At 43.8% G+C, this 24722-nt stretch overlaps 1 protein-coding gene across 1 annotated transcript in view; it reads left to right on the forward strand.

Annotated features, from left to right (window-relative positions):
- The window catches only part of plekhh2 (pleckstrin homology domain containing, family H (with MyTH4 domain) member 2), a gene marked incomplete at its 5' end in the record, with an annotated part of 46986 nt that overhangs the window by 15924 nt on the left and 6340 nt on the right, over positions 1–24722 (forward strand). The window contains 21 exons of the mRNA XM_080741038.1: positions 2805–2867; positions 4622–4771; positions 5411–5494; positions 5760–5841; positions 6148–6339; positions 6952–7859; positions 8430–8505; positions 8927–9021; positions 11241–11403; positions 12061–12197; positions 12483–12596; positions 12927–13013; positions 13447–13605; positions 14015–14095; positions 15550–15729; positions 16122–16230; positions 17234–17346; positions 18537–18716; positions 21534–21631; positions 22767–22944; positions 23792–23947. Coding sequence (XP_080597164.1) covers positions 2805–2867; positions 4622–4771; positions 5411–5494; positions 5760–5841; positions 6148–6339; positions 6952–7859; positions 8430–8505; positions 8927–9021; positions 11241–11403; positions 12061–12197; positions 12483–12596; positions 12927–13013; positions 13447–13605; positions 14015–14095; positions 15550–15729; positions 16122–16230; positions 17234–17346; positions 18537–18716; positions 21534–21631; positions 22767–22944; positions 23792–23947 — 3405 coding nt within the window. The remainder of the gene's footprint in view (positions 1–2804; positions 2868–4621; positions 4772–5410; positions 5495–5759; positions 5842–6147; positions 6340–6951; positions 7860–8429; positions 8506–8926; positions 9022–11240; positions 11404–12060; positions 12198–12482; positions 12597–12926; positions 13014–13446; positions 13606–14014; positions 14096–15549; positions 15730–16121; positions 16231–17233; positions 17347–18536; positions 18717–21533; positions 21632–22766; positions 22945–23791; positions 23948–24722) is intronic.

Below are 24722 nucleotides of genomic sequence, written 5' to 3' on the forward strand. Positions count from 1 at the left end.
TGTGACTGGGTATGAGTGGGGTTTTAGAGATGTCCCTCAGAAAGACAGTGGTCTCCCTGCCGCTTCCTGCACTTTGAACCCAGGAATGTGAGAGGAATGTTGCTCATTAAGTCATCTCTGCTGCCTCTGTTCCCACTGGGCCTTCCTGCGTGCACGTGCATCTGTGTGGGTGCATGTGCATGCGTGTGCATGCATGATGTGCATGCGTGTGTGTGTGCCTGTGCTCTGTGTGTGCTCTGTGTGTGCTCTGTGTGTGTGTGTGTGTGTGTGTGTGTGTGTGTGTGTGTGTGTGTGTGTGTGTGTGTGTGTGTGTGTGTGTGTGTCTGTCTGTCTGTCTGTCCGTCTATCTAGCCCAGGGGTTCCCAAAACTTTTTTGTCTCAGGGCACCCCATAAATATTTTTTTAATCCGAGGCACCCCTACATTATAATTTTCACTCCCAGCACCTTATATTTATAGCATATCATCGTTGTCGGGTGGAAACCTTGTATGTCCAAAACCGTTCGTTTTGTATTTATCATCTATAAAATGTAGTGAAAACAACAGATCTACAAGCACACAACGCCTTGCGATGCGAGTCGTTGTGTGCTTATATATCGGCTGTTTTCACTAGTTTTGTGCGACATTATGTTGCGAGGAAAACGTTGAGATAATAGCGATTTTGGTTAGAACTGACTGAAAATAACTTTGTACTTCAAGTTTAAAATTATACTAAATATTTTTTCAAGTGTCCAAATAAATTCAAAATATTATCAAATTATCTCGGGGCACCCTTGGACTGCCGTCACAGCACCCCAGGGTGCCCCGTCACCCACTTTGAAAACCCCTTGATCTAGCCATCATCTATATATCCATACACCTCTACTGTCTACTGATATGTCTGTCTGTCTTTCTATGAGTGCATGAACACTTGGCCATCGGTGTATGCATGCATCACACAAACACACACAAAATGCACACACGCTAGTATGTGTAATCTATGCGTAAAAGTATCATGAATCATGAGAGTGTGTGTTCTGGTACTGCAGATCTGTCAGCCTATCTACCATTCTAGCACATTCTTAACAGTTCCCCAACACAGTCCTCAGATCAGTCCACACACACAGTGGCCTTGTAGAGGTGACACCCCGACACCATCACGTGACTGCTGCCAAGCCTGCAACACATAGCGGTGTCCATTGTTGTGCTTTTTGTAGTTCTGTGGTCTTCAAAGTTTTTCAGACCAAGCAGAAACCCCTACTACATATATTTAAGGTAGGGTAAGTGATTTATTGGGTGACAATATTTCAGCTTAGTTTCTATAGTGAGTTCCAGTTCCAATGTTTTTTCATTTCTTCGTGTCATCAACAATGTCACTTGTTTAATCTGTATTCTGACCGAGTAATTAATGAAAAATACAAGGGGGTGTAGTCTGGGCTTATAGGGGTATATTGTATTAGCTCAGGGTATAAAACATAACAGGCTAGCCCACTTGAACCCCGGGTATAATTTGGCCAGGGGTATATTTTGGGCTGTTACACCTGTGAGACATCACATTTTACGCTTGTGAGCTATGATGGACCAATCTTAACAATATTTAAATCTTGAATAATTCAACCACTCTCAAACTATTTCGATCATGTCATCATAAACGAAAGCTTTTCAAAATATGGGACCAAAAAGGGTCAATTTTTTGCAAGTGGATAACTTAACACCCACATTTATTGTAAGAGAGGAAAATAAATAAAAATAAACCAGATCAAAGCTGTGTGATTGTCTTCCACTATGTTCTTCTCTAGAGTGTGGAGCATTCTGAAAGACATATTTGTTTGTGTTGGATGTGGATTTGGGTTGAAACGGGGTTGATATACGTCACCACAGGCACAGAGGCTCTGTCAACATTCTAGACTAGTGAAATAAATGGTTCTTTTCAGGTCAGAGGAGAGAGGGACTGGAATATTATAGCGTTTCCATCAGGCAGAAACCTCATATCTCCATATCTCCACTTGTTATGTTTTTTTCCCCTTAAGATTTACTACCTTATTTATATTTAAAGAAATCACACCAGTGTAAACTGAGCGGTGGTGTCCATTAACTTCAAGGCTGTTTGTGTGTGTGTGTGTGTGTGTGTGTGTGCGTGTGCGTGCGTGCGTGCGTGCGTGCGAGGCCCGGTCATTGTAGCTCGCATACGGGCCCGGTGTTCACTTGTTCCGCCACTGGTGCGTGCGTGCGTGCGTGCGTGCGTGCGTGCGTGCGTGCTTGCGTGCGTGCGCGCGTGCGTGCGTGTGTGTGCGTGCATGAATGTACATTTCACCTCTCTGGTCAGCCAAAGGTATTGCAGGCTACATACATAAACTCATAGACACATAGCGTCACACAAGATGTGACCACCGCTCAAAAAGAAAAAGAAAACACAAGCAGGTCTAAACTGGACAGGAGAGATATCTGCTCTAACCCCAAATATATACATTCTGAGTAAAGTAAACTAAACTAATACATCTTAATAATAATGCATTACTGAAATAATTATTATGTAAACAACATAATTAATGAAAAACACAAGGGGGGAAATAATAGTCTGGGCTAGCCTTTCAGGTTAGTAGTGAAATAGCATTTCTTTTTTTATATTAATACAAAATAAATGTCGGACATGCATGTGCGTACATGTACTGTACTGTACACATGTGCACATGTGAGTAAGTATGTGTGTGTGTGTGTGTGTGTGTGTGTGTGTGTGTGTGTGTGTGTGTGTGTGTGTGTGTGTGTGTGTGTGTGTGTGTGTAAGGATGTCATATTAGTAATGATTGGATGTGTGTTCTCTCCCAGATTCAGCAGCTGGAGGCTCAGGTGATCGATGCAGAGAAACGGGCCTTTACAGCTCACCAGCAGGTATGGGATATATGTCACTGATACACTACATCACATGTGTTTATATGAGTGAATGGGCTAGTAAATGGATGAACGATATAGTTAATGAGATAGTCAATGAGTGAATGAGTTAGTCAATGAGTGAATGGGCTAGTCGGTGAGTGAATGAGCTAGCCTAGTCCAGTGGTTCTCAACCTTTTCAGGCCGCGACCCCCAAAATCATCATATTTTAACTGGGTACAACCCCACCCTGATGAGCACCAAGAGTTGAGGCATTACATTTTGTATAACATTGTGAACATAGCAGATGTTCACAATTTCTGCTCTAATATTTTACAATTTGGCCAATGTTTAATTTGTCATTTTAGAGATGTTAAAAAGTCCTTAAATTGTCACTTTAGAAATGTGCAGATACCCTCTATACACTAAACTTTATGTTGGTCTGTTTACTGTTGAGTGAGAAAACCAAATTGCACATTAAGTTATCATCTTTATTCTTTCCTTTATTCTTTATTCGGATCCCCATTAGCTTCCGCTTCCGCGGTTGCTAGTCTTCCTGGGGTCCACATAAAACGTCACAACATCAACATACAATATTCATACAAACAACAACTGACACTCGTCAGTCTGAATATAAAATACATTAAAATACAAATATAAAATAATACAAGAAAATGTCAAAAAAAAAACATTGATTATTCAAAGTGTGTTGTCTCTCATTAATATTTGTTTAATATTTCTTTTGAATAAGTACTTACTTTTGATTTGTTTCATATTGACAGATAATGAGTTCCATTGTTGGATGGCTCTATAAATAACAGCTCTTTTAAGTATTTCTGAATTTGGTTTTGGAAGTTCCAAATACCCTGAGCTTACCTGTCTGGTTTGATAACCATGTTTTAGACCTGCATTCAATAATTGATCTCTAAAGAAATCTGGCTTCCCCTCAATAATTGCATTTCTAGAAAATGTTATAATTCTCGATGTTAACTTCCCCTCAACAGTTAACCAAGCCAAACGTTGGTGCATCCTTGCCACATTAGTTTTAAAAGAGCAATTAAGTGCTAATCTAGCAGCTCTATTTTGTGCTAGTTGGAGTGCCTGCGTTACCTCCTTTCTAATTAATGGTGTAATATAGGGTGAACATCTGCGTGTAACTGCGATACCCTGCCCCATTTTTACAACAATTGTATCAATATGATCTGACCATGTCAAGCGCTCATCAATTATGACTCCCAATAGCTTAATTTTATTAACTTGCTGTATAGGGGTACCTGCCATAGATAGACTCAGTCTAGAGTCCCTCGACAGCATATCTCTCGTTCCCAAGACAATGCACTTTGTCTTTGAAACATTCAAGATCAATTTATTTTCTTTTACCCAATTTGAAACTAATTGTAATTCCTTTGATAATACTTCATTTAGTATATTACATGTTGTTGCTGCGCTAAACATGGTCGAATCATCTGCATACATAATCATATTTGCTTGATCCAAAACATAAGGCATATCATTAGTAAAAATAGAAAATAAAAGGAGGCCTAAACAGCTTCCCTGAGGGACTCCACATATAACATCCTTACTATCCGATAGACTTCCATTATAAAACACTCTTTGCTGGGACCCCCTCTGGGGATCCCGACCCCCAGGTTGAGAACCACTGGCCTAATAGTCAGTGTGCTATCCTAGTCAGTGAGTGAATGAGCTAGTGATAAGTTATAACCCATTGACTCACTAAAGTCAGTGAGTGATGAATCAGGTGTGATTGTTTGCAGGTCCAGTGGATGGAGGAGAAGCTGAAGGCCTCTGACAGTGCATCTGGAGAGAACGAGGTGGGGTTGTTTCGTCGCTGTCAGGACCTGGAGACGCTGGTCCAGGAGAAGGACGAGACCATCTCCCTGCTAGAACAGCAGCTAGAGGAGCAGGTACACCCTTTTTTCATTTCAAGGACGTCCAGTTTGATATGCACTGGGCCACGGACCCTTGTTTGTTAAAGGAGTAGTTCACCCCCAAAATGACTCGTTTTCTATTGATTACTCATGCCATAGAGACTTGGGTATTAGTCGCATTCCTAAGACAAAAATATGATTATGGTAAATGTACCCCCATTGATTCCGGATGGAGACCCGGATGCATGGCCCTGGATGGGGACCCAAATGCATGGCACTGGATGGGGAAATGGAATGAGACAAAAAACTAAAAATACTATTGAGTCTCCATGGCACAAGTAATCAATAGAAAAAAAGTCATTTTGGGGTTGAACTACTCCTTTAAAATGTCTGGGATCCCAATTCTCTGTGTTAATTAACTCTGACAGCTTCCATTTTGGTTCCATTTGTACACTGTCGGGAGTTACAGAGTACAGACCCATAAGGGTCCATTTGGTTCCTAACGTTCAATCATTGATGTGGGGACCTCTCAAAGCCCTCTCAAGGGGACCCCTGGGAATCCCCAGACCCCACTTTTGAGAACCCTGATCTTTTGTGAATGATTATGTGAATGCACAATAACCATCAATTATATGAGTGAGATATTGAACATGTCATTACCATGTGGTTTCTCAGAAACAGATCAGAATCCAGGATGCCAAGACAGTGGAGGAGAAGGCTGCTAAGATCAAGGAATGGGTGATGCTCAAACTCTCTGAGGTTAGATAGATACTGTACATACAACATACCCAATCCTCCTTCCTTCCTTCCTTCCTTCCTTCCTTCCTTCCTTCCTTCCTTCCTTCCTTCCTTCCTTCCTTCCTTGTGGCCCTGGTACTTCTCAGGCAAACAAAATAAATTACCCTCACTTAATTTTAAATGAAAACAAACAGTAAATATTGGCTTCTCTTATAATAAGCAAATCAGCAAAATGTGATAAACTCTTTGTTGTATATTACCTGTTCATTTGATGTCATTCTCTCAGTTTGAGGTGGAGAACGCGTCCTTGAGAGAAACCAACAAAAAACAGGAAGCTGAGATTGTGGAACTGCAGAAACAAGTGGAGGGTAAGAGCCTTTCCAGTCCTGTTATAGATCTGCACAATTGGACACAAATGTCAATGTTCAGTAAATTAACTGTTACATGAAACAGGTTTTGCTGAATATTGTTGAGGTGGGGAGTTGTAGATGAGATTCAAAGATTTAAAGCACCATTTTTGTCATTTGTCATACAAGTACAAGCAGTACAATAACAATACATAACAACAACACATAATCCTGGCAAGATGTGTTTGAGTCAACAGGCCCATTTAGGAGGTTTTGGACATACAAGGTTTACACCTGACAGCAACAATATTATGTTGTTCCTCGCAGCATTGGAGCAGAAGCGTGGGGGTGTAGCGGGACCCCCGGCCAGGCCAGGGGAGGCCCAGCGCCTCAGCAGCCTCACCTTTGGCTGTTTCCAGGTGAGGGGGAAGAGCCCCCAGGTCCTGACAGGACCCGAGCCCTCCCAGAGGACCCTCAGCACCCAGCCTGAGGTAGACACAGAGGATGGAGACAAAACCGGTAAGAAAGAACCCCTCGGAAAGGCACCAGTTGAAGTTGCAATCATTGATGCTTTTTTACAGTAAGAAAAGTTACCCATTCATCTTAAAGTTACATTTAAAGTTATTGCAACCGTCAGGTCACAAGTTATTATGAAAAGCTCCACCGGCTGTCCGTCACGTCACACTTTTGGCCCTACTCTTATCTCCGGCACCGTTGCCCTTATCCATGCCAAACTTTGCATACACACTCCTTGCCTGGCAAACTACAACCTCCACGCCTGATTTCTCAAATGCCCCTCTTCTAGCGCCACCATGAGGTTGCTTTTTGCGGACAACATTATCGTGTATTCATGACACTGTTGCCCCTGTCCTTGCCAAACTTTGCACACACACTCCATGGCTGGCAAACCACAACCTCCGGCCCTGATTTCTCACATGTCCCTCTTCTAGCGCCACCTTGAGGTTGCTTTTTGCAGACAACATTATTGTATATACATGATATACATGATTAGGGAGTCTTACTGGTTTCTGAATGCCATGTGTCCCAATGGAGCCTAAGTGTGTGAGCTGACATGTGTGGCTGAAGTGTGCACAGTCAAATGTTAGTGTTGTTGGTAATCACTGTCCACAGAGAGGTGCAGTGAGCAGCTGGACGTGACCTCGGGACCAGACATCGTTGTCCACAGACCTCCAGAGTCGTCCCCCCTGGAGGACGACAGCGCGTCTGAAAGCGTAGGTGAGAACGCAGGTGGAGACGAGTCTCGCTGCGTGTCCTCCGTCCTGTCCAGCGCTGCATCAGAGGGAGGCGGAGACGGCTCGTGCGACGGCGGAGCGGGCGTGTGCGGCACGCTCCAGTACAGCCGCCCCGGCAGCGAGACCTACCTGACGGCCTCCGACGACAGCAGCTCCCTGTTCGACGACGACCTGCAGCGCACAGAGCGCCCGCACTTCAGCCTGGCCGGCTCCAACGAGGACGAAGGGCCGACAGGCGGGGACAAGGCCTCCGAGGCCTCCCAGGGGACCAAGGAGTCGGAGGACTGCTCCTCGGAGGAGCTCAACAAACGTTTCCAGTCTCAGAGACTGGACTCGTCCTCTTCCTCCAGCGAGCCCAACACCCCCAGCCCGGCCCTCACCCCCAAGCGGCCCAACCCTCCTCAGGACCCTCGGGACACGCCCGCCTCCCCCAAGCAGCCCCGGCTGAGGACTCCGGCCGGGTTCGGCGTGATGAGCGTGGCCCTGGCCAAGAAGCACCTCAGCCAGCCTCCCGTCAGCACGGAGGTGACCCACGGACGCACGCGCAACGCCCTCAGCATGCTGCGGCCCCTGCGGCCCCAGGAGACCGACCTGGACCTGGAGCAGGACGTCAGCATGGAGACGGGCAGGAACATGCCCCTGCGGGGCCCCGCCTCACAAGCATTTTCGCCGGGCTCGGCTGCCGGGCTCGGCCCCGAGGAGGAGACGCCGGAGAGGCCAGACTCTGCCAGCTCAGCACCAGGTTGCAAGCCCCCTACTCCTCCTCTGCACAGATTCCCCTCCTGGGTGAGACCACTTTTTTACTTTTTTTTAGCTTTAGTTTAGTTTCAGACAATGATACAAAAGAAAGTCAGTGTGAATATATAAAATGACATGAAAACATAATAGATCAGGCCAAGGACCCCTTAGTTGAGAGAGAGATGAAGCAACCCTCAACCTTTTCATATTCCATATAGTTTCATTGTTTGACAGCATAATCATCAGTGAATTTTGGATTCATGTCAATTTGTTTTCAGATATTTAACCACTTGAAACGTCAATATTTAATAAACTTGACCTTTCACTCTGTACTTAGTCTGCTCTTTTTCCCGAAACTCTTTGCCGAAAATAGCCGATCTACAAGCTCACATTGTGAGCTTGTAGATCTGCTATTTTTGGCCAAAGTTCTCTGAATATGGACACTAGGGTTCAAGTGGTTTATATAAAAAAGGAAAAAAGATTTGGAGGACCCCCTGTAGTAACTCTTAGGGGTACCGGACCCCCTGTTGAAGACCCCTGTAATAGATAATCAAGATACTTATTCGTACTTTTGTCACGTTTTATCACTGCCTTGATGATCTCCAATGTACGTTACAGGAAAGTCGTATCTATGCTGTGGCTAAGTCAGGGATCAGACTGTCGGAGACGTCCTGCACAGATCCTGCTAGCAAAGGTATAGACAAGGACCTTTAAGGCTTTGATATACTTTGTTGCATTACAAATTTGTCCTATTGGCTGAGTTTCTGCACCTGAATACTGATGCTCTTCTTGCACTAATGCCTATGTCATGAACAGTATACCAGCTGCTATGCCCATGCACCTTATTTCTAATACCTCATACATACATAATTTTCCGATGGATATTCGGTAAATATGTAGATACCTTGTTGTCTTTCTTTGATTCCTTCTTTTTTTTTTTTTACTTGCCCACTCCCCTTTCTTTTCTTTCTCTTTCTGTAAACATTCAAAAACAATTCCATTCCATTCCATCCCCCCATTTTACACCTGTAAACCTGTGATGTCACAATAAAGATGATTCTGATTCAGCTACAGAAACAATGGATTGGATAACTGAACTGTCATTTGTGTTGCAGACCCTTCTCTTCAGTCCTCCTACCCCGCCTTTGTTCTCTATACCTCCCTCATCTATAAGAATATGACCACACCTGTTTACACTACTCTCAAGGGGGTGAGTATAGTATGCAACCACACACTGTGACAACCAAGTTGTACTAGGGGATGTGGTGTGTAACATAATTACCGGTAAAAGCCCAGGGGAAAAGAAGAATTATATCACAGTGATGGAAAATACTCTAATTTAATTTACTCAAGTTCTGTACTTTTCTGTACTGTTGAGACTTTCCCTTTTTCGATACCTTATACTATACTCAACTAGATCTCAGAGGCAAATGTGTACGTTTTACTCCACTAGATACTACATTAGATTATTATTACAGACTATTGAGGAAGCTCAGTCTCATACTGAGCTACCGAGGGGTTGACTCCGTGGTTGGACCTGGCTGACGCGCCGATAGTATGTTAGATCTACTATCATACCAGTATTTAGAAATTGTGGTATTGCCACTTTTATATGAAAGTATGAAATCTCCAAGTACGTCTTCCACCAGTGCACACACATGGATAAACATAGCAGGGCTGAGCCAGTAGCTGACTGGATGCTGTGTCAACCACATGCAGTAAATCACAACGCCCCCGGTTCAATTCCGGTTGCAGACATCTGCAGTGTCTGTGGATAATGCATATCGTCGCTGTCAGCCAGAAACCTTGTACCTCTAGTCTAGATCTCAACTTTTTTGTGTCGAACTACAAGCTCCCCGCAACCTGCCGTGAGCTTATAGATCGTCACTTTTTACTATGTTTTTTCTTTTACATTTTGAAAGTCAAAGTGCTTATGTGTGTCTGGTTTTCTAAATATTGAAAGTATTTACAAGAACCTTTGGCTAAACAATAACTACATTGAATCCATTGGTTCAATAGGTTCTTCCCCCCACCATTTTCTGAAAAGTAACGTTTTTGGACATAAAAGGTTTGCACCCGACAAAATTTAGAGTGGTATTGGGAGAAGTTTTTTAGTTGTATTTTATCTTTTCATTTTAGTTTGTTGTACTCTTTGTTATCGTTTTGTAATTTGTTGCACTGCTTTGGCTCCGTCTTGGTCAGGCCACACTTTCAAACCTCAATGTGACTCTCCTGGTTAAATAAATGCTACATACACAACACAGACTGTACATGTTGCGTGTCCTTCCATTTCCTGTTTCTCTCTACACTCCTATCAAAATAAAGCAAAAACGGACTAAAACATAAATAAACAGAGAGGCAGAGAAGTAGCGGGGGAGGGAGACATGGGGAAACTCCAGCGTTGGTCTGTGTGCACACAGTGTTGGGGGCGCGACCACGGTTTTCCCGGTGAACCTGAGCGCAACGGTGGGGGCCGATGGGCAAGGAGGGTTGCGAGCTTTATGAGAAACAACTAAAATAAGACCTTAAAACCTGGGGAAAACAGTTGCGTGCATTAGCGCAAGATGAGGATAAAGGAAATCATTAAATGGAAAACATTAAATTAACTTCTGAAAAGGCTAGCCTACTAGTAAAACTAGTGGAACCGCGATCTTTCCACACGTGAATCATTTTGGTTGTAAACAATAACACAAACAATAGGCTATAAATCCTTAGTCTAGTAGGCCTAGTGGGAAGAAAAGGTTATCATCATGGCCCTAAATAACTTTTAAATATCTTGCAATTGTCGACAAGTCTCTTACGAAATCGGCAAGAGTGCCTCTCATTTCATAAAGCTACATAACCTCTCCATCATCGGCAATAGTCAGTGGTGTGTTCCCCACACTCCCGCGCCCCCACCGTTGCACTCAGGTTCACCGGGAAAACTGCGGTCGCGTTGGGGGCACCGATGGCATGCACCACATAGGGTTCAATGCCTGACAGCAGGTCCTGGTTCGATTCCTGAGCCCGGCAGTGGATTTGCTGCATGTCCCTGACTATCTCCCCGTTTCCTGTCTCTCTCCACTGTCCTATCGAAATAAAGGTGAAAAGCCCCAAAAAACTAATATCTATAAGACATGGAACGCAATATTACTTTAACCATTATTTTATGCTTTAACTATTAAAAAATTGCAGATATATAATTGGTTTTTGACCCGATTCTATAAATGTCTTCTAAATCCTTCTAAGGTTTTTGAAAAACGAGTTTTTCTATTTCAGTGATTCTCAAACTTTTTCATGTCAAGGACCCCTGGAATTATATGTATTTGGCCACCGCCTGTTCCAGGGACCCCCCAGTAGCAAAACTTTTAGTTACAATTATTATACTATAATAATATTTATATAAATATTATAATAATATTTGCGTGTGCTCTTTCGACCCCCCTGCAGAAAGCCACTCTGTTGAGCAGCAGCCCGTTCTCAGAGGAGTCCTCCAGCTCAGAGGAGTCCTCCAGCTCAGGGGAGGAGGAGGGCTCCTTCTGCAGCTCCAACACCTCTGGCTCCAGCTGCCGCAAGGACAGCACCCCTGGCAGCCCCCGCTCCCTCAAGAGAGGTACCCTAGGGTTCCAGTGGTTAAGAACTGGGCAGTAGGTTGGCTGCAATGGTTGGCTGGTGCAATCTCCCGGCACAGGCTGGAGTTGCTAACTGTATGTATCAGTTGTTGTAAACTTACGATGGAACCCCAATTGTTTGGATCCCTGTGCTGAAACCCCTCCGTGGATAAACACATTTTTAGCTTATTAAAGGGATATTCCACTTTCAAAAAAACTTTTGGTCATTTTATTGTCTAATCAGGCTTTTATGAACACCCCGAATAGTCTTTAATTTGCTTGATTCAGTATTTAAATATTTGATGTAAATGGGCCCCTCCCATTAAACACCCATTGTAACTTCAAACATGTGTGTTTTTAATGAATCTATCATGGTTAAAATGGAGTTTGAAGTTACAATGGGTGTGTATGGGGAGGGGCCCTGGAGAGGAAGGGCCTAATAACATTTACATCAAATATCTAAATACTGAATGAAGCAAATTAAAAACTGTTCAGGGTGTTCATAAAAGCCTGATTAGGCCATAAAATGACCAAAGGGTCTTTTGAAAGTGAAATATCCCTTTAACCTTTCAATCTAACCAAAAAAAAACAATTATTGTAACGTCATAGGTGCAATGACTTCAATCCTAACCACTCTTTTGCATCCCTCCCGCTGGCAGCTGTGTCCATGTCTTCCATGACATCGGAGAGTGACTACGCCATTCCTCCTGATGCCTACTCCACCGACACAGAGTGTTCTGAACCCGAACAGAAACTCCCCAAGACCTGCTCCTTAAACAGCGACAACGGCAAGAGTGTAAGGATGCCTTCAATCAGTACATAACTAAACTAAGATGGTAGATTACAGACTGACGCACAAGTGGGTTAGAAAGAAAATCTACCCCCAGAAAGTCCCCTTAGAAAGTCTTATGCAGTTTTGTTATACAGGTACAAATGAGAAAGAACATGTTATTTTATCTTGAGTTATCACCAGAACTGTCATCTTTAAAACATGTACAGTGCATAGCTGTGGCTGTATAAATCAGGCTTTAATAGCTACATATTCACTATTCACCTGACATACCTATCGCATGATGTATAGGAACCAATGGAAAAGTCTGGCTACTTGCTGAAGATGGTGAAGACCTGGAAGAAGACCTGGAAGAGACGCTGGTTTGTCCTTAAAGATGGAGAGCTGCTCTACTATAAGTCACCAGTGTGTTTATTTCATTGTTTTTCCAATTTCACAGCTGTTGTATGTATCATCATTTTCTCTTTATCATTTTAAAATTATGACGCTATAAAAATACTCAAAGAACAATTTCGACAAAACAAGCTTGTAGATTGTCTTTTCTTGCTTAATGTTCTCTTCAGAATTCATGTGGTTAAGATTTCAAGGCCCCGATTTCTTACAGGGCTACCGTGATTGATGCACTGTAAAATCCATCATGTTAATTTAGCTCTGAGAGTATGGGTGCTTTTACTGCTAGTATGTCTTTGCCTGCTCACTAAAAGTAACTATCTCCCTTTGATCTGGTCTCTCTAGAGTGACGTCATCAGAAGACCTCAGGGGCAGATTGAGGTCAATGCCACCAGCAGCATCGCCCGTGGAGACGGGAAGCAAGTTCTCCAGGTATTGATTGCTGGCAGTATGGTCCATGAGTATCTCTCTTTTTACAAAAGTGTACCAGTTGTGTGTTTTCATCTATTGTAATGACGCAATAAATATGGTAGATAACACTTACATTTCCAAGCTGGACAGGTGCATAGTGAAATGCAAATATTCAAACATTCAAATGCAATATTTAAACTTAATTTAATTTCATGAAGTAGACAAAAAACATTATTTTAGGCTTTGCAGAGAAACACCAGCACTTGATGTATTAACACCAACCCAAAACAAGACTTCCTATCACGTGTGTGTGTGTGTGTGTGTGTGTGTGTGTGTGTGTGTGTGTGTGTGTGTGTGTGTGTGTGTGTGTGTGCGCGCCTACGTGCGTGCGTGCGTGCGTGCGTGCGTGCGTGCGTACGTGCGTGCGTGCGTGTGCGTGTGTGTGTGTGTGTAGATAGTGACAGGGAAGCGGGTGTACTACCTGAAGGCAGACTCTCCCAACCTGCTGGAGGAGTGGTTGAGGGTCCTGCAGAGCGTTCTGAGGGTGAAGGCCGCCAGCCCTCTCTTCACCCAGCCTGACATCCGTCCAGCCATGAAGGGACTGCTCTTCAAGGTTGGGCGATTTACAGACCCGAGCGCAACCAAACATAAAATGACTTTTGTCTTTGAGTTCTCCACTAGTCCCTCCCTAACATTTTTGTTTTAGGTTTTTTATTTGTTGACAAAATTGTCAATACATACATTTAGTCTTAGTTTTAGTCATCATAGCTTAGTTTTTATTTAGTTTTCATTTCATTTCATTTTGTCAGTAAAAAAAGGTGGTGGACGAAATCAACACTGTTGGCAACCCTATCTCTAACCCATAAACACCACACTGCTGAACATTTAATACAGATTTATACTTAGTTGGTGTCATGCACCAAAAATAGCTACAAATCAAAGCCCACAATACAAGTGACATCATGTGAGCTGGTATTTTGGATGTATTAATTCATGTTAAATGTATTCTGTATCTTTACCAGGTGAAGCATGGCTACTCTAAGAGGGTGTGGTGTGCCCTAATCGGTAAAACTCTGTACTACTTCCGCAGCCAAGAGGACAAGGTAATATGAACCAGCACTCCAAATATATTTTGACTTCTTATAACGGTCATTAATTGAATGTGGTTTGCCAGTTGTCACGGCCAAATTACCCTGTGAATTATTATCTGCTCTATAAGCCTTATTCACGGCCCGCCCACTCAGCAAATTCCTCAGCATCCCCCGGGTGCTGACATCAATTTAGAAGGGGAAACTATAACAGAAATAGCTGGACTTAAAGCCAACAAATCATTATTTCGAACGGTAAAGTAAATTATAATGCTTTGTGCCTTTTACTATCTTGTGTTCTTGATCATGCTATCCGTATTTTATACTTTACTATTCGGAAATTGCATTAAATTTGCGATTTCTGTGTTAACTCTATAGGCTATAGTAGGATTTTCCCCTTCAAAATGTGACTTCAGCACCCGGGGGATGCTGAGTGGGCGGGCCGTGAATAAGGCTAATCAGTAGTCTTTTAAATATTGCCCTCTGTGGTGAACACAGTCAGAGCTCATTTAGTTAGCACAAATACCTAAGCTCCTGCGTTCGTCACGCTATATTTTCAAACACCCAAACCGGCATCATTAAATGAATGTGCCACGATCATGTACACTCAGTCATGCACATCCATTCATGCACACGTCTGTGCACCATAGGCATTTTCATCAGGATGGGGGACAATTGTAATGTAAGCACTGAAAACTATTATTGTTATTGTGGTGAAAAACATGTTATTTTAGTGTTTCACACATACAGTATTTGTCAGGGCTTGGGGACACCCAAACGGGACAATCCCAGACAAGCTGGGACGTCTACGTCACACGCACATTTATTCCATGGAACAGAAAAAGGGACTGACTCTGTACGTAATCCTCAATCCAGCAGCCTCAAACACATCCTGTGGTTTTGTTTCCCCACTAACCGGTCGACCAGCTAACCACCAAAGGGAATACTCTTATTTGACCACAACATAATTACTGTACCGTACATATTTCCCATAATCCATAGTGATTTACGGATTAGAGCATCACACCAATAAAGACTCATAGTCACAATAGAGAGGCAATTTTTAACATTTACTCAACTATAAAACTCGCCAGGATAAAGCACACTTTATTAAACTGTCCAAACGATTATTATACCAAAAGAAGCTAAACAATTATACCAAACTAAACACATTTTAAACTATAGGAATCATTTTGGAGGCGCACGTTGCGCTTGGTTCCGGTCATGGGTTCCAGCCGCCTGATGACTCAAGTTATTTCCGCTTCAGACCACATCACTAAAGCAGAAAATGGCATTGATCCCAAGCTGACCCTCAGTGTTTTACTGTGTTTTGAAATGGCATTGATCCCAAGCTGACACTCAGTGTTTTACTGTGTTTTGAAATGGCATTGATCCCAAGCTGACACTCAGTGTTGTACTGTGTTTTAAAATGGCATTGATCCCAAGCTGACACTCAGTTTACTGTGCAGTTCCCGCTGGGTCAGATCAAGCTGTGGGAGGCGCGGGTGGAGGAGGTGGACAGGTCGCGTGACTCAGATGAGGACCTGAAAGCATGTGGGCAGGGTTTACAGTCCACGTCCTTCACCATCGCCATCCACCCGCAGGAGCAAGGACCCACCTACCTGCTCATCGAATCACGCCACGAAAAGGTCAGTGGGCAAACATGCGTCATCAAGCGACCTCCTCAACAGCGACCATTTCAAAGTACAGTCAATTATGACACGATGTACACTTACATATAGATTCATCATTTTCATCAGATAGTTACTTACCTTGTGTAAGTGGTGTTGTTAACATTACACTATAAATTGTTAGTGTTAATCACTTGAACCCCAGCATCCATATACTGGGGGGAACAGTAGCCAACATTAACAGATATACAAGCTCAAAACACGTTGCTTTGCGGCAAGTTTTGTAGCTTGTAGATTGGCTATTTTTGCCAACGAGATTTGGTGTAAATTAGATTAGGTCCAAATACAGTTCCTGCCTTTGTGAGTTTTTTATTTACCCTCTCATCCCACCCATCCTGATGGCTCTGTAGGAGTCCTGGCTTTACCATCTAGCTGTGGCTGCGGGCACCACAGTGGGCAAAGTTGGTACAGAGTTTGAACAACTGGTGGGAAAACTGTTTCAACTGGATGGGGAGCCAAGTGAGTATCACTGTATCCATGGAGACATACCCCGCCTGTCTGTCTGTCTGTCTGTCTGTCTGTCTGTCTGTCTGTCTGTCTGTCTGTCTGTCTGTCTCCACTTGCTCATTTCATATCAATGAATTTCTATTTGACTAATTTCAAAAGTCTTTATTGGTATAAAGGACTCAATTGTCTCATGTTGTCAGAGCATACATGTGATAGTAACAATCATAACAATAAAACACAAATAGTCTCTTAACCCTAATCGTGCCTATCCCGAACAAGTTCGGCTTTATTTCAATCCAATACAATATTTTATTTGCTATTTGACTTACCCTGAGCTGCTTGGACCAACGTGGGTGGTCCTGGCTCGTCCATCGCTTACCAACGAGAGACGCTAGATGGTCCGACGATTTATTCCATTGAAAATGGTTTAAAATAAAGTTTAGAGCCCCCCAAAAAAAACTCAATCTATACTGTCGGCGGCGCGACGTATTCCAGGGTGCCTATCCCGGACTAGTCCGGGATATTTAATAAAATGAATTAATTAATCGGAGGCCTCAACGAAGCCCCGGTCTAAATTTCCATCCATGGCCCGGGCCCCACTCGGCCATCCACGGGCCGTAATCGCGCAACGCGGCCGCATCGGGCCGCCCACTCCAATAATAAGTCACATCTTTAGAGAGGGTTTTCTCTGATTTCTGATTTGTGACCAACCAGAACGTTTTCTTTGCGACTGAAATAGCTTTAGATCGGGCTTCTAAAAAATAAAACAGTGAATGGCTAAGTGTTAGCTATCTTCCTCCTCTAGTCCCCCATAGCAGCGGCTGCAGTGAAAACACAAGGCAGTACTGTCTTCTTCTACGGTAGCTAGAGCGAAGGCCTATACAGATATTTCTGGCACTCTAGCGGCCACTTGTGGCCCGGGGCACTGTATGAGTTAAGTGTTAAGTAAATACTGTAACATCTGTTGAAATAAGTAGATCTTAACAGATTTGTTTTTTCTCTCTCTATCCCTCAGACTCTCAGATCTGGAGGCATCCGGTGTTGTGCTTCAGTAAAGATGCTCTTTCCTCCCCTCTCACCACATTGCCCTCCCAGGCCCTGCAGACAGAGGCTGTCAAGCTCTTCAAGGTGTCTTAATTCAATGTGTGACCAATGACCATTATGACATCAGTCCTAAATAAAACATTAAAGCAGTGGTTTCAACCTTTTCAGGCCCCCCCACCCTGACGAGCATTAAGAGTTAAGGCATTACATTTTGTCTAACACGGTTCTACTGTGAAAATAGCCGATCTACATGCTCACAACGCCTTGCGTTGTGAGGCGTTGTGAGCATGTAGATCTGCTATTTTCAAAATTTCTGCCTCTAATATTTGACAATTTGGCCAGTGTTTAATTTGTCATTTTAGAGGTATTAAAAAGTCCTTAAATTGTCACTTTAGAAATGTGCATAAACCCTCTATACACTTAAACTGTATGTTGGTTTGTTTACTGTTGAGTGACAAAACAATGTTGCACATTAAAGGGATATTACACTTTCAAACAAACTTTTAGGTCTAATCAGGCTTGTATGAACACCCTGAACAGTTTTTAATTTGCTTCATTCAGTATTTAGATATTTGATGTAAATGTTACCAGGCCCAACACGCCCAGGCCCTCTCCACATACACACCCATTGTAACTTCAAACTCCATTTTAACCATGATAGATTCATGAAAAACACACATTATTTTTTCTGGTGACTCATAATACCCTCCTAATACGTGAGCAGACCGTGTTTTTTCAATAACCTTTTTCTTTTATTTTTAATAATTCTTTGGGAAAATGGAAAACATTAAATACAATAATATTTTATTGAAAATAAATGAAAAAAGTTATTGAAAAAACACGGTCTGCTCACGTATTAGGAGGGTATTATGAGTCACCAGAAAAAATAATGTGTGTTTTTAATGAATCTATCATGGTTAAAATGGAGTTTGAAGTTACAATGGGTGTGTATGTGGAGAGGGCCTGGGCGTGTTGGGCCTGGTAACATTTACATCAAATATCTAAATACTGAATGAAGCAAATTAAAAACTGTTCAGGGTGTTCATACAAGCCTGATTAGACCTAAAAGTTTGTTTGAAAGTGTAATATCCCTTTAAGTTAATCATCTGGGGACCCCCCAAAATAATGTGGGGACCCCCCTGGGGGTCCCTACCCACAGGTTGAGAACCACTGCATTAAAGAACTATTCCATTAACATATCTCTTTACGTGCACGTGTTTCCTCCCTCTGTATTCCTCTCTCTCTGTCCCGCTTGTCATCATCTCTCTCTGCAGACCTGTCAGCTCTTCATAAACGTGGCCATCGATGCCCCGGCCATCGACTACCATGTGTCCCTGGCCCAGAGTGCCTTGCAGGTGTGTCTGACCCACCCCGAGCTCCAGAACGAGTTCTTCTGCCAGCTCATCAAACAGACCCGCAAGAGGCAGCCCCAAGGGCAGCCTGGGCCCCTGCAGGTACACACGTTCACCCCTAGGTGGCAGCACCACCACGTGTTATGGCATGACGGCATTGCATGGAGTTTCTCTGCCATTTGAGCAGGAGTAGTTTATTTACAGACAATAGTGTTGATACTCTATATTAGCAATTGAGGTCAATTAAAGGACAACTTTGTTTTTTACAACAATGGTTCATATTTTAGATTGTAATTAGAGAAAAGAAAAAGTGAGTGTTAAAATGTTTTCATTTACTTCGTTCTATCGTTTTAGCACTTTTAGCATGCTAAAACGTGGGGGCATGCGTACACATGGGGGCATACGTACAAGTGGCTAAATATGTCTTTTTAGACACAATAACCCTGCAATTTCTTTATTGCTATTTACAGTAAACCCAGAAGTCACATCTGCCCCTGAAAGATTGCGGTGCATCTTGGGAATGGGCTTATTCTGTGGAAAAAGACATATTTAGCCACTTGTACGCATGCCCCCAGCCACTGAAATCAAAATGATTAAAATCTCTAAAACGATAGAGAGGAAAAAATGAAAACATTTTAACTCAAATTTTTTATTGCGACCGTAGGTCGCACTTACTACAGAAAGCTGCTCGAGGTGTCCGTGCGTCAGTCAGTCAGTCCGTCACACCTCACACGTCACACTTTTGCCCTGCTCATATCTCGGCCACCGTTGGCCCGATCCATGCCAAAATTTCCACACAAACTCCTTGCCTGCCAAACTACAACCTCCAAGGACCCCCAGAGTTCCAGGGACCCCCAGGTCCCTGGGGGACCCCCAGGTGTAAAAAGAATACCAAATGTGCAAAAATTACCAAATGACCACCCCAACGGGGCTGCTCACGGGGAATTCCCGGGGACCACCCACTCCTGGTGCTCCAGAACGGATGCAAAAGTGGTGGCGCCCCCAGTGGAGGACCCCCTGCCACTGCAGCTCACATAAAATGCCGTAACTCGGGCTAGGAGCGTCCGGGAGAGCCGGGGCCGGTACCTAATCGTCCGCCAAGGCAACGCGGACACCCCACCCCTCATTTCTCACATGGCCCTCTTCTAGCGCCACCTACAGGCCGATTTTTAAAACACATTTTTGGCCACTGCTCCTACAGTTTTGGCCCTCAAATCACGGAAATCACTACACAGTATGTCTACACTCATGTCATCAACATGGATCCGGAAGTTTTTGGAAAAACAAATTTTTGCCCTATTTGTGGAGATAAGTGACCTACGGTCGCTTATCTCCCGATTAGGGAGTCTTACTGGTATTCTTTAATTACTATCTAAAATATGAACCCTTGTTGTAAAAAAACAAAGTTGTCATGAAACAACCTTTTTTGGCGTCTCCCCCTGCTCCTTATGAGTAGGATCTGTAAATGCAGAGGACACATTCCAGTTGTACTTGGCAAATGTCCCAACAACTAAAGGGAACACATTTGTTGCGACCGTAGGTCGCACTTACTACAGAAAGCTGCTCGAGGTGTCCGTCTGTCCGTCCGTCCGTCCATCCGTCCGTCACACACGTCACACGTCACACTTTTGCCCTGCTCATATCTCCGCAACCGTTGCCCCGATCCATGCCAGATTTTGCACACACACTCCTTACCTGCCAAACTACAACCCCCGGAGCTCCAGGGACCCCCAGCTCCCTCGGGGACCCCCAAGTGTAAAAAATGAGCACATGTGCAAAAATTACCAAATGACCACCCCAACGGGGCTGCTCACGGGGCATTCCCGGGGACCACCCACTCCTGGTGCTCCAGAACGGATGCAAAAGTGGTGGCGCCCCCAGTGGAGGACCCCCTGCCACTGCAGCTCACATAAAATGCCGTAACTCGAGCTAGGAGCGACCGGGAGAGCCGGGGCCGGTACCTATTCGTCCGCCTTGGCGGCGCGGAGACCCCACCCCTCATATCTCACATGGCCCTCTAGCGCCACCATGAGGCCGATTCAGATTTTGCCCTAAAATCACGAAAATCACTACACAGTATGTCTACACTCATGTCATCAACATGGATCAGGAAGATTTTGGAAAAACACATTTTTGCTCTATTTGTGGAGATAAGTGACCTACGGTCGCTTATCTCCCGATTAGGGAGTCTTACTGGTTATATTTGTATAGACATAACCCCTCCTACTGGAATCTAATGGAGCAGGGAACAAGCAATGTCACAGCACATTGAGATTGTTTCCAAGGCTTAATCAAGTGTGTCTGGCAAATAAATGAGCAATTATTTACCCAATAAACACAAAACAAATTGATCTTTTACTCTATGGCTCCTCTCTAAACTCATAATAATAATAAATAATGCTTCTGCACAAGGATGTGTCCTTCTCTTTATGGATAGGGTTTGTTTTAGACGGTTAAGATAACCCTAACGAGTTGAAAGTGAACGCATAGCTGGACTCTGCTATACTGTAGAACCATGGAAATGAGAGTATGGTTAAGTTGATGAGTTACAAGCTAGGAATCATTGCACACCAAAAAATAACTATGACATCAAACTTTATATCGTCACTGTCGGACCAAAACCTCGTATCTCCAAGCCCTGCTTCATCAGACAAGGCCATCGCACAAAAGTAGTGAAAACAGCAGATCAACACAACGCCTCGCCTCGCGGCGCGAGGCGTTGTGTGCTTGTAGATCGGCTGTTTTCACTAGTTTAAATCATTTAAAAAATTATAAATACAAAACAAACGGTTTTGGACATACAAGGTTTTCAGCCGACAACGACGATATACTAATCAATATTTCCATATACTGTAGGTATGGCTTATACTGTCAATGCAGAAGTTAATGGGCAGTGTGTGTTTATGTGTTGATGTGTAGGGCTGGCAGTTCCTGGCCTTGTGTGTGGGGCTGTTCCTCCCCCAGCATCCGTTTCTATGGCTGCTGCAGGTCCACCTCAAAAGACAAGGAGACTCCAGGTGAGCCTGCAGGAGGCCCGGACTTTGGCAGGGATATTGTTTCCTTCATTTCTATTTACTCATATTATATGATATGGTAATGATAAATATGTATGCCTAAAGCCCCCGTATTGTGGAACGTTTTTTTATATACTTACACGCGCATAGTCGTGATTACTTTTGCCATAATCGTCATAATAGTTTACATGTTGAAAAATTATCATATTTTAAAATATTTTCAAAAATAGAGGAAATAAAAGATCTACAAGCTCACAACGCATCGCATCGCGATGCGTTATGAGCTTGTAGATCAGCTATTCCCACTATCAATGTTCTTTTTTAAGTATAAAGTTGTCAAATATGTCAGTAATTTCTTTGTATGTTTAGGTTGTGTCTACCATGTGCAACTTCAAAGCCTAAAAGCCAAACAGAAATGTAATTGTCAACAACAAAAACACAATTAAATCGTTAATCGCAATTATTTGAGTGACAATTAATCGTCATGGAAAATGTCATAATCGTGACAGCCGCACATGTAACACAGACCTGGCTGTGTCTGTGTCAGTAACAGCCATTGCATGATTGCATTTGGATGAAACTTTGCACATAGGTTGACAGTTGACCACAGACATATATTATATAATATTTCTCATTTGTAAATGTACAATATGAGAGAATTTGGGCGCCTGCTGGCCTACTGGTCTGGGCTTATAGGCATTGATGCCTGACGGCGTCGCCGGTTCGATTCCCATCTCTCCCCCCATTTCCTGTCGGTCTGCTATCCTGTCAACTAGAGGCATAAAAGCCCCCCAAAAAACAAATCTTTAAAATATGAGAGAATTTATCCTTTCCAACGTCCCATCGTGCATTGCGCAGAAGGTGTGCGGCAGCTTCCGGCGCCGCAGCCGAGTGTGATCTACAAGCTCACAACGGTTGCATCTGTGACGCGACGTGAGCTTGTATGTCTGCTGTTAACCGGAAGTGTCCCACAGATAATGCTACAGTAAATTCTCGCGGAAACAGGTGGATACGTGTACACTTGCATAGTTGTGAGAGAATCATCTCAACATGATATGACATCCACAATAATTGAGAAAAACATGACGTGACACGACTGACCTGACCTGTGTGTCATGGCTCTCCTGGCTGCCATCAGGACAGAGGTGGGGAAGTATGCCATCTACTGCCAGCGCTCTCTGGAGAGGACCCAGCAGAAAGGGGAGCGCCAGGCCAGGCCGTCCCGCATGGAGATCCTGTCCATCCTGCTGAGGAACCCCTGCCACCACTCTCTGCCGTTCAGCGTGCCGGTGCACTTCCTCAATAACACCTACCAGGTCATTAATACAGTACAGTACACTGTCATTTCTGCAAAGCTCAGAGTTACAAATGGTTAAATAAACTCAAGTTATTTACTGTTTAACTTACGTGTATTTATGTGGAATGATGTACTGTCTTCTTGTTTTGCTCGCGTAGCAAAACAATATCACTGTGTGGATATGAGTCTGGTACTGGTTTTTTTTCCCCATGGGGCAGGTTTTAAAAGAATTGTCTCTGGACACAATTGGTTGGACCCAATACTGGACCCTGATTCTTCGGGGTGAGGAAATGTATTTACAATTGAGCAGGGCCAGACCCAAATCCGCCAAGGGCAGTTATTTTTTACACCGGCAGATTCGTCTGATTCCAGGCTACTGTTTTTGGTCCTTTGTGTCCTTTGTATCATTGTGTTTTGGGATTTCACCAAATTCATTATTTTCCTGCTCTTATTGAATAAGGGTGTTGTTACCTCACAACATAATTATAAACAATTCTATGTTTGCATTGTTTTTCCATTTTGTTAACTCTGTACCAGTGCCTCATGTAAGGTGTGTACTTGCACTACTGTCGATACAGACATTAATAAACAGGTAACAAGGAAGACAGGGAGTTGCTCTCCATTCCGACATGTCGCCACTCCGAAATTGACTTCTTATTGTGGGAGTGGCGACACTCCCATAGGAGTTAAGTTTAGGGTTAGGGTTAGAGATAGTGTTAGTGTCGGAATGGAGACATGTCGGAAAGGAGACATGTCGGAGTGACTACACAGCAGGTATGCTATATGGCCTTCTCAAGTTGCACAATGTGTTGCTGACCACAGCGGTTAAGAATAAGTTGCATTGATTATTGATTGTCTTTCCATAGGTGGTGAGCTTCGACGCTTCCACCACCGTGGAGGAGTTCCAGTGTCGTCTCAACCAGGACACCGGCATAAGGAAAACTGGCCAGTCGGGATTCAGTTTGTACACAGACGACCCAACTGGACGTGACCTGGAACACTGCCTGCAAGGACGCATCAAGGTGCTGAGGCTTGGTTGATGATGCCACTCACACACACACACACACACACACACACACACACACACACACACACACACACACACACACACACACACACACACACAGTAAAATTGTAAACATTAATTTAACCAACTAACTCTGATGCGGTAGTGTACAGATGTAACCAAATGGACCATTACGGGTCCGTTGTGTTAAGTACCATGCATAGTAGTACATAAGGACCGCAGGAATACACAAGAAACGGAGGGGGAGAGTCATTTAATCCGGTCTCTCCGTAGCTCCGGAAGTAATTGTCTCTCTCCGTAACCTTACGGACAACACTCAAGCTGACGGACTAAAACCGATAAAAACGTACGTACACATGAACTACCCATGGCGAACTTGTGTCAACCGTGGGGGCAGTAGAGGGAGAAATGTTTCGTCTTTTTTCCTTGTATCCATTTCGTAGGAGGAAGTAAAACAAAAATAATAATAATCACAAGTACACGCTGAACAGTGAACAGGCAGGGACGCAGACCCGCATGCCAGCCTAATCAGCGCTCTCTGCCAGCTGAACTCTCTCGAATGCGTCTCTCTCCACTCCCGTGCATGCGATTTTTGCGGGTTTTTAGTCGGTTTTGGGTCGGTTTGGGTGGCTCATTAACTGTCGGCGGCGCCCCCCTTAAGATTGCGCTCTAGGCGGTCGCAACGGCATGTGTCCACGCTCATCCATTCTCCTTCTTTTATATTATACCCAGACAGCACAGTGACTAGCGCCGATGGGAGAGTGTCGTTC

The sequence above is a fragment of the Nannobrachium achirus genome (genome assembly GCF_963921795.1).
Source record: "Nannobrachium achirus genome assembly, chromosome: 13".
Lineage (NCBI taxonomy): Eukaryota > Metazoa > Chordata > Actinopteri > Myctophiformes > Myctophidae > Nannobrachium > Nannobrachium achirus.